The sequence below is a fragment of the Hydra vulgaris genome, chromosome 09, assembly GCF_038396675.1.
Source record: "Hydra vulgaris chromosome 09, alternate assembly HydraT2T_AEP".
NCBI classification, from domain to species: domain Eukaryota; kingdom Metazoa; phylum Cnidaria; class Hydrozoa; order Anthoathecata; family Hydridae; genus Hydra; species Hydra vulgaris.
The window spans coordinates 7,271,728-7,288,580 of record NC_088928.1 but is presented as its reverse complement, the minus strand read 5'-3'; the positions used below and the strand labels follow the sequence as shown (position 1 = coordinate 7,288,580).

The window sequence follows — 16,853 nt, the reverse complement described above, 5'->3', positions numbered from 1 at the left end:
GGTAAGGAAGGAGGCGTGAACTTCCTGGTTAAATGCACTTCCGCGGTGCTCTGTGACAAGACCATAAATAAGGTCTTCTTGGAGTACCTAAAATTAAAAAAAAAAAAAAATTCTGAGAATTTCTTGTAATTAATCGAAAAAATGATCTGTGCGCATGCGTCGCAATACTGTCGCAGCAAAAAATAAAAAATACGGATTAGAAATCATATTTTAAAAATTAAAAGTAAAATCGAAATGAGTATACTTTTCACCAAGCAAATATATTCTACATCAGAATTTTATTTTCACTCCTTTATATTTCAAGAGTTTCCTTAGAAAAATTTTGAATTATAAAAGATGGACAAGAACATATTCAACGACAGTCTAAAAAGATTCCAAAGGAATTTCCCTTTCATAAATTTATCTTTTTTTCCAAGTTAATAAAATTTTTATTTTGCTTTACGCCTCACTCATATAGTGCGATTATCATTTAAATCCAAATCTAAATATATTGAAGTTTACTAGTTTTCATCTAGAATAATGGTTTTTGAAATATTATTTCTAGTTTGCTTTGTACACTTGACAATTACTATGTCTCCAAAAAGCTTCATCAAATGCATACATAATGAAAAATTCTTGACTCTAGCTGGGGAATTACATTGCAAACTATCTTGTCAATGTCCATCTGATACTGAAAAGGCAGTCCGAATTGCTTACGTCGGATGTAAAAAATGTTGCTGTACTAATATTAAACGTATTACAAAAGTTCTTCAAGAGACCACTGAAAGTATATTTGTGTTTATTATCATGCTTCATGATTATTATTATTATTATTATTATGATATATGTATATATATATATATATATATATATATATATATATATATATATATATATATATATATATATATATATATAATATATGTATATATATATATATATATATATATATATATATATATATATATATATATATATATATATATATATATATATATATATTATTTTTATTATTAATGTTATAATATTACATAATAATAATAATAATAATATATATATATATATATATATATATATATATATATATATATTATATATAACATTGTAATATTCTAATATTAATAATATATATATATATATATATATATATATATATATATATATATATATATATATATGTATGTATATATATATATATATATATATATTATATATATATATATATATATATATATATATATATATATATATTAATTAGTAGAAAATCACTTAACAAAAATTTTTTTTCATTTAACACGGTGTTTTATCAATAAAGACTCATCAGAAAAAAAAAATATATATATATTCATATATATATATATATATATATATATATATATATATATATATATATATATATATATATATATATATATATATATATATATGATTTGATATATGATATATTTTTTTGAGATATGATAAATATATACATGATTATATATAAATGTATATATGTATATATATATATATATATTATATATATATATATATTATATATATATATATATATATATATATATATATATATATATATATATATATATATATATATATATATATATATATATATATATATATATATATATATATATATACAGGGGCAGACTGAGTCTTAAAATTGGCCCGGAAATTTGTCTGGCTGATATCAAAGAAAAAGAAAGTATAGAAACTGTTTAAAAATTAATAAAACCTGAGAAAATATTCAAATTCTAATTATATAAATATTTTTCAGCTCCTCCCTTACTTTTCTTGCAAAATGAGTGATTTTGAAGTTTTTGACTGACCTGGTTTATGTTGGCCCACCAGCCCAAATTTGTATCGGCCGACCAGGAATTTTTCCGGTGCACCCTGGGGCCTGTCTGCCACAGTATATATATAATTTTTAAAAAGATCACCCCCATTGACCCTTTATTACTTGCTGGGTCCCATATATCAACAAACGTTTTTTCTTTAAAAATTTATTAATCTAGGCTTCAAAAGAATCAAAATTTTATAGAGATTTCAGAAACAATAGTTTTAAATAAAAATCATTTCTGTTAAATTAGTATCAAAATGCTCTTTTATTTTTGACATCTTGTAGCAATGATTTTTTTTTTAATTTATAAAAAAGGATATAAGTTTTACAATTTTAATTAAATACTGGTTTTTTTGAGACATTTAAATTTATTTTAATTAATGTGCATATTATAGTTGTAACTCTTCTAAACACCTTTTTTAAGTAGTTTTTCTTTTTGCTAATTTTTTTAGAAGTTGATCATTTAAAAAAACTGTTTTTTTTTGGTGAAAGTATGCAAAAGAAACTTTTCTGTGGTCTGATGAGTTCTCACAACCCTAAATTGATGCCACAGAATTTTTCCTATTTTTATAACATTTTTAAGCTAAGGCAATATTTGAGAGTTCAAAAAGTGTGCAGAAAAAACATAATACACAAACCCAATTCTGAGGAATATAATTTCTCGGAATAGAATATATAATTTCTCTAATAAACATTAAACTGTTTTTATCTTGATTACATTGAGAAAGTTGCTGTCTTAGGTGACAGGAATAATGTCAAACAGAATGACAGCAATAGTGTTGAAAAATGAACTTCTGATTAGTGTCAGATGTATTAAATAGGTCTAATGTCACCCCAAAAAAAGAATGTTGTTGCAAATGGTGAAAAAGGAATAATGTTTTTAATTTATTATTGTTGTTTTATCACAAACAGTAATATTGTTAAAAAATAAAAACCAGAGTAATGTCATGACTATATATCTTTTGTATATATATAATTATATATATATATATATATATATATATATATATATATATATATATATATATATATATATATATATATATATATATATATATATATATATATATATATCAGGGATGCGGGGTCCCAAAAAGGACTCCGGATTTTAAAGTCGCAAAAAGATTATCCTCCTAGTTTTTGGTATCCAAGAGTTCTAAAAATATAAATATGTTTATGGATTACTATTAGGAAAAAAATTAAGACTTTTAGGTTAGAGGAACAATCATTTTTTGAACCCATAGTCCTTAGGTATAATGGCGGCAAGGACACTGGGACTCCAGGACTCCGAGCTTAAAAACAATAAGTTTCAAGTCCTTAAATCTCATGAATTTTTTTCTTATAGCAGATCATAAATCAACAAACATGTTTAGAGCTTCTGGACACTACAGACTTAGAAAAAGAAGAGTTATAAAGCCGGAGTCCTTTTGGGACTCCGCATATATATTATATATATATATATATATATATATATATATATATATATATATATATATATATATATATATATTATATATATATATATATATATATATGTATATATATATATTTATATGTATATATATATATATATATATATATATATATATATATATATATATATATATATATATATATAATTATATATATACAAAAGATATATAGTCATGACATTACTCTGGTTTTTATTTTTTAACAATATTACTGTTTCTGATAAAACAACAATAATAAGAAAATCAGTATTTTTTTCGCGAAAAAGAAAAATTTGTTGTAAAAAACATTAAAAAAAAAAAAGGTCCTCAAATTTTTATATGGGCGGTGCCCAAATACAATCGATGCTGTCGAAAATGGTCTAAAATAGCTTATAAAATACTTATGTAAGGAATATACTATATATATTATTATTATTAGTATTAGTATTACTTACGTAAGTAATAGTAATAGGAAACTTTGCTAAATTACAAAAGTGTTGAGCCGTGAATATTATATACAAGTGCGCACGCTCACACACACAAATTAAAATTATATACCCATATAATATACATATTTGTATACCAATTATTATAGGGCTTGGTTCTGCACTGCTTGAAAAGCAAAATCTAACAGAGTATTATGCTAATTTAAAGAAAATATCTGAAGAAAAAGCAATGGCACTTCATGATAGCAACAAAGGTATATATATTTTTTAATTTCACAATATTTTACTTTTATTTTTTCAATAATTGTAAATTAATAATAAAAGTATTTATTATTCTAGCAAGCTCAAAACTGTTCTGGTATCGGTATTGATATATTATAGTTTTATAATTGGTATCAGCCGATACCAATGTCTATATCGATTATAAGCATAACCAATAATATGAAACTAAATATTACAGGTTAGGATATATTCCTAGCTAACACCCTGAGATAGTGTCTTGATAAAAATATTTGTCATAATTAGATGTTAATATCCAGCTACTGCCTTGTTGAATTCTTCTTGGGCAAAAACTTTAGAGGTAAGCAGAAATTTTTTTTACGATACCCTCATACTCCTTTTTTTTTAATAGACTGGCAATGTTGCTTCCTTTGTTGTTTCTCATCTATAATTATAATCTTTCTTATTATCTTACCCTTAAAGTGGTTCTATTTGCTAGACGAGACATCTATATATTTTGATCAAAAACTTAGCCAATTTTGAGTGAGATCTCTCTTCAAGGACTCCCCTTTTCTTACTTCTCATTCTATTCTAAAGCTCTATAAATTTCCTATTCATTCTTGTATGTAAAAATGTTGTCATATTTGGGCTGGTCCTTCTAATTATGCTCATTCTCTTTTAGACATAATTCAAAAACACATTTTAAATGTAGTTGGACCTGCTCAAACTCCCAAGCTAGTATTTCTGTCCCATCTTTTTCTATTTTCTACAGCTACTACCTTGGTCACTGTTCAAGTTATGTACATCTCTTAATCAATTTAAAAAACTCAATTACTTTTAACACACAACTCTTGTTCTACCAAAACTCAATTTCATGTGATTAATCAGTTAGTAAAGTTGCATCCTTTTGCTTTAACTGTTCCACTATGCTCAAAAAATCTTTATAAACCTAGTTTTTTACCTCAAGCACAATACTTTAGAAGGCCTGTCTTCATGTTTTCCTCACTTGTGTAGTTTACAATTTCGAAAGTCTTCTCTCAATTATTTTCTTGTTATTTAACTTTCTTCTTTGCTTTCTGTTAACTACCAATTTACATAATATTAATTGCCTTTTTTGAAGTAAATTCGCTATTAAAAATATATATAAAATTGTATAATTTTGTCTCAAAAGTAAAAGGTATACCTTTATTATATATAAAGCAAGTTTGGTTTATTTAGTTATTAGTTAGTTATTGTTTTCATAATGCATATATTTTGATTTAGTATATAACTATTATGCATTCATAATGCAAGATTAAGTTTTTAAAAAAATGCAATCTGTTAGAAAATTGGTTTAAAAAAAATTGGTTTTAAAAAAAAAGTTTAATTAAAAATTGAATAAAAAAAGGCTGACACCGATAGCAATACAGATTGTGCAAAAAGCAACCGATTAAGCCAGTACCAATTAATTGGTACACCACTAGTATGTATATATATGTATGTGCAGTGTCATGCTGACCCTAGAGGCTTTGCAAGCATCCTGCATGTGCTTTTTATCTTATAAAGACCTTCTGGAAAAAAAGTTATTTTACTGAATTTGTTTTTGAAATTATTTATCTTTTAAAGTTATATTCTTTAAAAGATCAGCCAATAATTTTTAATTCATTTTATTTATGCTATCACAAATTAGTATTTATAATTATCTGATTTAAAGTGTTAAACTTTGAGCGCTGGTATATTAGTATTTTGCATAATAAAATGCAAGCATTATCTAACGTTGGATTCAAAAATAATGACAAAAAAATGTTTGTTTTTTGTCACATAAGTTGTAATTGTAATAGTTAATAATTAAATCACAGTTGTAATAAATTGAAGAAGCTGCATCAAGGGGTAAATCAGTCAGATTTACCCCTTTGAAATTATTTAATTAAATGTATTCACGATCGCTGATTTTGAAATAAATAAAAAATTACTCATAAAATGAAATGATTTTTTTAATTAAAATATTTTATCATTAAAATTTTTAGTTTTGAATATAATTATTGCTTGTTTTGTTGACTATTGTGTTATATAATTTCTATGTAAACATAAAATTGAAATGTCAAGTTAGTTATTCGACCTCTTTATGTGCTCAAAATATTTTCAAAATGATAAAAAATGATTTAAAAAATTGACTTATTTAAAAAAGTTTTTCTACTGAATCTATCCTTGTAAAAACAAAAAAATTTATCTATTATTAATTAATTATTAAATAAAATTGAGCTATTTGAATACATAAAGACATAGTTCTCTAAACAAACAAAAAAAATGTCCATTAGGCTAATTAAAGCTTTTTTTATCTTAATTCAGTTATTGTGTAACATTTTTAAAAAGTTGATTGTTTTAAATGACAAAAGTTATTTTGTAATAAGTTTTTTAAAAAGTTGATTGTTTTAAATGAAAAAAGTTATTGTGTAAGTTTTTGAAATAGGTGATTGTTTTAAATGACAAAAGTTATTGTGTAACAACTTTTTTAAAAAGGTGATTGTTTTAAATGAAAAAAGTTATTGTGTAACAAGTTTTTTAAAAAGGTGATTGTTTGATGAATGAGAAGTTTATTTAAAATAGTAACACTAAAGTAAAACACTAATGAATTTCTAGATTTACAAGTTATCAGGCAAATTTTTATTTTAAAAAAAACTTGGTATATATTAATTATAATGTTAATAAAGTATTTGTAATTTCTGGATTATATATTGCACAGTTACTTAACATTATAAAAATATGTTTTGACACAAAAAATTGTTTTAGCTGTCTGGCTATAAAAAAACTATCTATTAATTTTTCATTGATCTCAATAAATATCCATTAATTTTTCAATGTTCTTCTAAACATTTGACCTTCGTCTGAAGTCTATCATATTTTTAAGCAAAAATATCAGTGCTGATCTTTTCATAACGCAATATAACGCTACTTAGTTGACTCTAAGTTAAATGTTGTTATAAAACCTTGCGCTTTATATATTTAAGGGCCTTCAAATCAAGCAAATAGGGTAATCTTGCAAAAAAAACTTTTTTAAATAATGATGTAATCTTTCTAAAATCATTACATTTGTTAGTCAAGTTTAAAAAAAAAATTTTTTTGAGCAATTTTTCGTAAATAAAAAGAATAAAAACTAATTTTTTGTAAAAAAAAAAGCAAACCAATTAAATCATTCCATTGCAACAGGAAGACTTTAATTTAACTTATTCATAATTTAAAATAACTTGAAAAAATAGTCTTTTAGAAAATTTTTAGAAAAACTTTAAAAAATAATTTCAAATTTTTTTATTTATTATAAAATTAAATGCCTACAAAAAAAATTTAAATATAACATTTAATTTAAACAAAATGCGTATATTTTAAACAATCATTATAATTAGTTTTAAAATTATTAAAGTCTTTGCTTAGAATAAAAACTTTAGAGAAAATTAAAAGTTATTCATAACGTAACAATTTCTTTTATTGCATTTAAATTGTTAAAACATTAAAACAGCGTAGTCAAGTTATTAAAAAAAAAAATTAAGAGCGTGGTCAGCTACAGCGTGCAATCACTCACCAATCCAGTTGAAGCCTGTATGTATATATGAATGTCAAGGGTTGAATTAAGTAATCACAAAATGTAATATCTGGAAAAATTTCTGGTCCTCAAAGTTTCAGTTTATGGAAAACTATGAACACTGGGTATGGGCTCTCAAACTGTTACTAATGATTTGGAAATATGTGTTTTAATTTTTAAATTAACCCATGAAAGTACTGCTAATTATTTATTAGCAGAAAAATATAACTTTAAAACTTTAAATACTGATAATTATTCAATTAATTAATAAAAAGTGTAAAGATAAAAGTATATAATTTTAAACATTTAAGATTTTTTTTTTTAAACTATAATTTTCTTTCTTTTTTTAATCATATCCGTTTTTAGTTTGTTTTAGGAAATTTTAGTAAATGTCAGCGCTAAAGAATTACAAGTGTTTTTATTTGTATCTTATTCAATTATATGAAATATAATTGAATAAGATACAAATAAAATATACAAGTTAGTGATCACAGCTATTTAAAATATTTCATTATTGCTAAATTCTTTCAGACAATTGCAATTCACAATTAAGATAAAAATGTATAAACATCTTTTATACATGTTTTTTTTTTTAATACTACTACATTATAGTATTAAAAAATTGTATTGAGCTGTTTGTTTTATTTTTCTATTTTTATTTGATGATTATTTATTTGAATAAACTATTATCTCACCCCACCTTACTTCAAGCAATATATGTATGTATATATATATACTTTAGTCCGCATATGTATGCATGAAAGTTTATACTCGATATTTATACATATGAGTGACCAATTTATTTAGGTCTGGAATCAGCACTGTATGAAAATCAAAACCTTAATGAATTTAATGTCAATCTAAAGAAAAAATTTAAAGAAACAGTTAACCAATTAGGTTTGTAATTTTTTTTTAATTTTACAAATACTTAATAAAACTATATTCTGCTACTTGTTTAGCAATTGCAGTTGTTTTTTTGAAAGTTTTTTTGCTATATCAGGCCTTGTTATGAGATTTTGTTGCGTAATGCAAGTAAACGTAACTTCACTTAATAATCATATTAACGTCGTTAGAATTTAAATTATGTCAATCGCCTATTTTAAAGTGCCGCATTGTAATTCAAATTTAATTTGAAACCACATTAAAAATCATTTAAAGTCTTTATCTTTACAAAGTATTTATGAAAGTATCTTTAATTTAAAGATATTGTTATAAAAAAAGTTATACAAATTTAAATGTCATTTGAAAAAAAAAATTTCCTTATTTAAAATAACTTATACTATTTATTTCTTAAAACATTCATAATAAAGCACACAACATTATCGTCTTATGTTTGTTTTTTCACAAATTAGTTATTTTTTTTAAAGAAAGTTTTTCAAGAAGTTTTTCATGGGTGAATTTCAAATTCACCCATGAAAAAATTTTTGACCATGAAAATGGTCAAAAATGGTAAAAAAAAAAAAAAAAAAATTAACAAATCAGTTAATCATTTCTAATTTACATTTATTCAATGATCAATCTAAAAATTAATGATAATGGAAAAACTTTACCTAAAAAACAATTTCAAAACTAAAAAAAAATTTAGATTAAATTTAATAAAATAAATTTAAATTTATTGATATTTGATAATAAATTTAATTGAAATTTAATAAAATAAATCAAAATTAAAAATTTTTATAAAACTGTAAGTAGAAAAATTTATTTAATTTTCTATTTTTTTTTATTTAAAAAAGATTATTTCCCTTCATTGCAGTGAAAATGTTTTTACAACAATTAATTATTGCTTAATGTTTTCCAAAAAACTACTTTAAAAGACTGTAAAAATTACCTTATTGTCTTATTGAAAAAGTTTTGGTGTTAGCGTATACAGCTTAACGCATAGATGAAATGGCCGTTTCGTACGTAAAATTCAAATGGCGTAACAAGGCCTGCTATATACATTTATAATTATAATTTTCTGTCAAAAATAATTTTTATTTTTATTATTATTATTATAATTTTTTCGCAGTTATAAATGTCTTTAATGCATATTCTCTATATAGACCGCCAGTTTTGTGCGTACCACTTATTTCAATCAATTTAACAACTAATTTTTTACTTTTAAGTAATCAATTTATTAAGTAAATTAATAATATTAAGTAATAGATTTATTACTTTTAAGTAATAAATTAAAATTTGTATTAAAATAAAAATTGTTCAATTTTGGTTTTAGAAAAAAAAATCTCTGCTCTCATCATAACGATTTATTCTGAATCTTTTGTTTTGCTTGTAATTATGGCAGCCATCATATTAATTGTTATATACAAAAATCGGTTTAAAAAGTTTATTTTTCGATGTAAGTGAAAAAGTTATGTTTTTACAATGTTTTTTCTACTATTCCAATTCAGCCTTTTGATTTTTATTCCTAATTTATATATATATATATATATATATATATATATATATATATATATATATATATATATATATATATATATATATATATATATATATATATATATATATATATATATATATATATATATATATATATATATATATATATATATATATATATATATATATATGTCTTTTTGTTGATCTAAATTCATTTGGTTTTTTTTAATCAAGAAGACAAAAGCAAAGAATAATAAAAACCTATTGTTTTTGCAACCCAAACCTTCAGTTAATGTAGCAGTAACTCTCTTGTTCTCATTGTAAACAATGTGTGCATGGGAAAGTTTTAATAAGTAAAAGTTGACGTAGGGTTTTAACTTATGCCAACTTTTACGTAATTGAAATTAAAAATTAACATAATCATATTTATCATATAATAAGAAATAAATAAAAGACAAAAATTCTAAATTAATTAGAAAAGTTTTACTCAAAGTGAATGGGAGAGACATTGCAAAGTTGTCTGACATTACTTGAAGAGATTTCAGGCATCTTTTTTTAATATAAATAGTTATTCTTTATAATACCAAGCAATATGTACTTTTTGACTCTTAATTACCCACTGCAAAATCCCAACAGTTTATAACATATTTGTAAGATAAACAGCTTCACAGCATTATTAGCAGTATGAATCATTTGTTGGGCTCTGTGATGTATAATGATGGCGTATAAGCTGGGGCGGCCACTACTTCTTCTTGCCTGTAGATGCCATATTTTGGAAAGACATAATACCCACTTTAATATGATATATCCAGGTAGAAACACAATCCAAAGGTTCCTCAGGCTTTTATACGTGGATATTTATCAAGCTTTTATATATAAAAATTTAAATGTATTTGTCAACAAAATAAATGTCAAAATAGAAAGATGTAGCTCATTAGGTTTTTTTTTACAGCTTCAATATTTTACATAGATCTAGGTCACTTATCCTATTTGAACTTCAGAACTTCAAAACAGATGTAAAAGGTAAAAATATTTTATCTAATATAAAATTGTATTTTGTAACTTTCTAGAAAAAAATATGGATTATACTTATTACTTTTGTTTAAATAACCTGGAGGAGGAGGAGGAAGAGGAGGATATTTTACTTCTATTATATCATCTAATAGGTTAATTTATCTGATCAGCTCAGTGGTTTGTAAAATTCTAAATTGCGTCACTTGGCCAATAATTTGTTCAACATGTATCCTAACATTTGATAATTGTCTTGAAGTTCCAACTTCTTGCGGATTAAATTGTCCAAAATTTATATATTTGAAAAAATGAGATTGATTTTTTAGCAATTAGAAAGTAGTTGCACCTGTTAGTCTGATCCCTATTAAATATTTAATTTTTGACAGTTGCCTAATAAAAATCTCGCAGCAGTCAGTTATACATACACAATCTATAAACTTCTTCATAAAACACTCTGGTTGGTTGATTCTTATTACAGACTTATTAAGCCATTTTATTAAGGGTTGTAAGCAATTTACTAAGGCTGGTAACCAATATCGTAAAGTTCTGGATATTATACTTCACAGACACTAAAATGAAATGTAATTTTTTATTTAGCAGCGCAAGTTGTAACTTTATTAATATAACTGTCAAATGATTTTATTTTGATAAACGTGAGGAACTATGTTTTACACCATCCACTATTTTAAAAAAGAAAAAATCCACATAAATGCTGTCATGTTTGGTAGTGCTGTAAACAAAATTAAAGTAAACATTGTTTTCTTTCAACTTTTCAAACTAAATATTGACTCACTTTTTTTAAGTTTTTTATTTTGTTGTCTTAAATGATAAGTTCCATGTCACTATCACTCTTACTTATATAAGTCAAACAACTTTATTGCACTCAATGTTATTTCCAGAAAACAATTCTTGTTTCTTTTTTTATAATTGTTATCTTTGATATTGCTATAATCATATATAAGACCTTCTACAGTCTTCTTCGTTTAGCTAGTGCTTTTGCGCTCAAGTCTTTTCGCGCTTGCCACACACGCCCGCAAAAACTTTAACAAGCGCATAAAAAAGTGCTTGCCAAACAATTAAAAGCATTTTGTTTTAAATTGCAACAAAACCTTTTTGTTCATTTGTTTTTTTTACCGTTTTTTTTTTTAATCATTTTATCTAGTATTTATTCAAAGTATACTTGTCGCTATTTTTATTTTAATTTAAATAGCAGAATAAAATGAATTTTTTAAATTGCACAGGCTAACTTAAAAATGACCATCCTGCCAGCGCTTTTTGTACGCTGGCATTAAATTTCAAATGGAGAAGACTGCTTCTATTAAAACAGTTATGAAATTATGCAATAAAATTGTTTGACTTAAAGCTGATTTGCATTTTCATCAAAACAAAAAAACAATAGTTTCAAAAAAGTTTTTTTTTTTTTCAATATAAGACAAAAGTTTGTGTTTGCTTTTTTAGCAAACCTTTTAAATTCAATTGGTATATAAGTTAGATTGTAACTTTAAGATGTAAAAGTTAATTGCTTGAATATAGTCGAACTATGAACATTTTATTATGAAAAATGTCTTTTAAATGCTGTTTACTTTTTTTGCAAGTTGATTTATAACTTAACTGCAACAAAAATATTTATTTATAAATTCCTAAAGAATACAGAGAAGATAAAGTGATGCTATCCCAAGAGCAGATTATATTACTTTAGACCATTAAACCCCAATTATCTGTTTTAAAAAAAATCTGTCTAGTTGTTTACTAAGACCAGCAAGTAAAGTTTGAAAAACTATTATTAGTAAAGTTTGAAAAAATATTAACTTCAAAGGGTTTTCAAAATATTTCATCAGATGAGTTAAATTTCCTTCTAAAAGATGATGAACAATTCAACAACATACAATCTATGTTATTGTTTTCCAGTTTAATAAAAAAAGTTTACCCATACAATCAAAAATTTACAAAAACTGCTTGTTTGAAGCAGTTAGGTTTTTAAAAATTAAGAAAGTTTACATCAGCCTAATTATATATTTGTTATTTATTATATAAATTATATATTTGTTATATGTTGTATAAATTATATATTTGTTATATATTATATAAATTATATATTTTTTATTTATTATATAAATTATATATTTGAGGATCTTAATGCAATGAGAAAAGTTAATGTTGATAAAGTTTTATATATTCCAAATATTATATGTAGAGCATATGAGTATTTTGCTTTGGGAGGAAGTTTATATAATCGTTTATGTATTGACTACAAGCTTGTAATCAATACAGAAAACTTATTGAATAAATGCAACTTGTAGTAAACAAAAATTTTTTTTTTCAATAAATACAAGGTACTGCTGTATTTATTGAAAATTTTTTTTTTGCGGAATAAGTAATGTGAAGGAATCCACTAAGTTTGTAATCAACAGTTACAACTGCTACTAGATAATGCTAAATTCTTAAATTTTATGAAACCTACAAATAAATTACAAAAGTTACCAGCTATGCAATAGCACATACATGCTATGGCGTAGTTGATCTAGTAGAAGTATTGTTGAGTAATAGAACAAAGCATGTTTTATTAGGGCTTTTTTTCAACAGATATGCTTGAAAAAGCTTTTTTTTCTACAAGGATCTGAAGGTATATATTTTATAAATTCTAAATCTGCAATTGAAAAAATACATATTCAACATATTCAACTAAATTGGTATTAAAGCTTGACATTCCTGTTGATGATCTTACTTGCGCAATTTATTATAGAGATAACTCTACTGATGAAATCAGAGCTGTTGCATAATCTTAAGAGCTCAAATAATTTCATCATTTTTCATTTTTCAAGGTGATGCTAACCCTTTATGCATGATATTTTGTGTAACTCAATTTCAGTTCATAAATAAATATAAATTAAAAATAACAAAAAAACAATGAAAATATATTTTAATATTTTGCTTAAGAAATATGTACTAATTACCAATCCTAACAGTTGCAAATAATCTAAAGCGAAAATACTTAAACTATCATTATTTTTGTGAAAATTAGTTTTTAATTTTATTATGCTATTTTCTTGTTATGTTTTTTTATTTCTTCTGTAGCCTTTGTCTCTCAATTCATCACATGAATATATATATATATATACATATATATATATATATATATATATATATATATATATATATATATATATATATATATATATATATATATATATGTATTAGTGCTTGCATACATCTTCATGAGAGTACTTAATGAATTAAAGTAAATTAAAATGATTTAAATTAAAACAGAGCCGTATTTATATATATATTTATACAAAACTACATATTTTTTTCTACTATAAGTTTCATGCTAAATGCAATCATCAGGTATAAATATGTTTTTTTCTCATGAAAAAATAATAATTCTGTACAAGAGAAAATGAATTAGAAAAATCTAATCTTTTGGTTTGTGGTTGTCCAGCAAAAACTTGTTCTCATGGCGACATTTTGATATTAGTTCGTTTTTTTGTTTAATAATTCTTTAGGATTTTTATACAATAAAATTATTAGTTTTTTGTATAAGCATAATAGGCATTTTTTGGTTATGTTGTTGTAGACAGGGTGCTTTTTATGATGGACCATTTTAAATTCGGTGTTGTTTTTGATTTGTTTTTTACATCCCATAGATATTTTGAAAGCGTGGTTGCGTTTGCAAGTTTTTTGTTTTTGAAAGATTGCTTGTGATTCGCTTATCGGAGTTTCCACCCGCCTTCTGTTGAACCAATGTATGTTTAGTCGGGTGTGTTTGGGAATGATGCAATCCACTTATAAATAACACTTGTTTTTCTGCAATTTCTGTTCATAGGGCAGGTTTTGCTTAGTTTACAATTGCAAGCTAAAGTGGCCGTTGGGTTTGTTGAAATAATTTTATATTTTGTGGTTCCTTATATTTTTTGCTATGTTGCTTGTGCAGCTGTAGCTGACTTTTGTTGTATTGCAGTTAAATAGTTTATGAAGCGGATTTGGTTTTGGAATGTGTTTGTCTATTAATTGTAAGAAAGTTTTGTCTATATTTGTGAGAATGTTTTTATTGTATGGTGGGTTAAACCAGATTATATTTCTTTTTCTTTTACGTTTGGGGGTTACTTTAATATTAATTTTAAGGTTGCATTTAAAGCTAAAATCTTTGAACCCATTTCTTTTTAGTTATTTTTTTTGTTTTGTTGTATTCTTCCCTTGCCGAGTTTAATATTTTTCGTCAGAAGAATTTAGGGATAACCTATTTTTGATAGCAATCGGAATTTGTTTAATAATTTGTGGGGAGTGATTGGACTCAGTACGGATGTAAAGTAGGTTGCTATTTTGTTTTTTGAAAGGATGATATGAGTCTTTTTTAAGGTTAAACGTTACGTCTAAGAAGTTAGCAATAGTTAGGCTTGTCATAATTTCTATTTGGAAGCCGAATTCTATCTATATCTGTGGCAGATTTTTTACACATTACTATCAGTCTGTCATCCTGGTAAAGGCCCATATCACTGTTGGTAACAGTTTCTGATAATGAATTTTATATATACAGACCAACCAGCTCGCAAACCTTGGCTCCATTGTAGCAACCCATTGTGATGTCAAAGCTGTCGTTAGTTGACTTTTTTTTCCAAGTTTGATTGTTAAAAAATAACAAAGACTTTCTGCAATGGATAATTGTTCTGATTTCTTCTTCGCTAATTTTTATAAGTTATTTTGCAAATGTTAGAGCATTTTTCAGAATAGTAGGTGTAATAGAGGGGTAAAATTTAGTGATGTCGAGTTGGATAAAAGTGCAGTGTTTCTTTTCTTTTATATTTTTAAACCATTTGATGACTTCAGCGGTATTTTTTCACTAGTTTAATTTTAATGTATTTTTTATGTGTTTATTGATCTTATCTAAATAGGTTTTGCTTGCAATGCCAAGTTTGCTTTTGCTTGAATTTATTAGGCGGCAGGGTTTTATGTTTTGGAAATAGATTTTATGATCCTTCAGTGTGATTAACACTTCTGATTTGGCGATTATTTTAGATTTATTAGATATATTTATTGCTTTTTGCTTCAAGGTTTATGGCATTTTCAAGTTTTAATGATGCTTTTTTATATGATTTTGTGATATTTTCTTTCAGTAGTTTGAAAAAAAAGTAATTTTAAAAAAAAAATTAGAAAATATCACAAAATCATATAAAATAGCACCATTAAAACTTAAAAATGCCATAAACCTTGAAGCGTGGTCTTTGGAGATTAGTACATAATTATTGCTAGTTTTGTCTGTAAATGTTAAGATATTGGGATTTGATTTTATGTTTGATATGTCGTTCTTTAGTTTTTTTTGGAATTCAGTGAAAGTTTTTTTAAATTTTATAGATTTTACTAAAGCAAATAATTTGGCTTCAAAGTGCTCAAGTTCTTTGCATTGTGGTGGTGTTTTGTTTTGTTTGAAATCTAAAGGTTTCAGTTGTTGTCGTCGCATTGTTGTTTTTGTTGTTGTAAAAAAATGTTTTCCAGCGCATTTGTTTGATAAAGTTTTCTATCTTTTCAACTAGGTGTAACTAGTTCTCTCTGGTACAGGAATATTTTTTAACGAGTAGTTAAAATTTATTTTTTCCATTGTACGAGATCGATGCAAAAAAGTGCTCAACCAACTTTTCATCAGGGGCGTTTTATATAAATGTATACATATTAGTGCTTGCATATATCTTCATGAGAGTGCTCAATGAATTAAAGTAAATTAAAACAGAGCCGTATTTATATATTCTTTTATAAATAAAACTACCTATTTTTTACTACTATAAGTTTCATACTTAATACAATCATCAGCAATCTTTGTTCCAGGACTTTTTTATATTGTAACTGATTTATCATTCCCTTGACAATATAGAGCCTCCCCATTCCCCTTCCACACATCACTGACCAGATCATCACAGAGATGGGGTGTTTAACAGTTTGAATGATACAGTCCAATAAGTATTTTTCCCCTTTTTATTTTTTTACGT

At 24.4% G+C, this 16,853-nt stretch overlaps 1 protein-coding gene across 1 annotated transcript; it reads left to right on the top strand.

The window, feature by feature from the left end:
* Positions 1–203: 203 nt before the first annotated feature.
* Positions 204–14,841, top strand: LOC136085232 (uncharacterized). The gene is made up of 8 exons (XM_065806521.1): positions 204–415; positions 545–766; positions 3,863–3,967; positions 8,296–8,385; positions 9,701–9,823; positions 10,817–10,840; positions 10,935–11,030; positions 14,699–14,841. Exons 1-8 carry the CDS (start codon positions 337–339, stop codon positions 14,839–14,841), a joined length of 882 nt encoding a protein of 293 aa, XP_065662593.1. The 5' UTR covers positions 204–336.
* The last annotated feature ends 2,012 nt before the right edge of the window (positions 14,842–16,853 follow it).

Coding starts and splice junctions, on each gene's coding strand:
- LOC136085232 (XM_065806521.1), top strand. CDS start 337: ATGGACAAGAACATATTCAACGACAGTCTAAAAAGATTCCAAAGGAAT. Junction 767..3,862: donor TCTTCAAGAGACCACTGAAA/GTATATTTGTGT, acceptor CAATTATTATAG/GGCTTGGTTCTGCACTGCTT. Junction 11,031..14,698: donor TCTATTATATCATCTAATAG/GTTAATTTATCT, acceptor TTCTGTTCATAG/GGCAGGTTTTGCTTAGTTTA.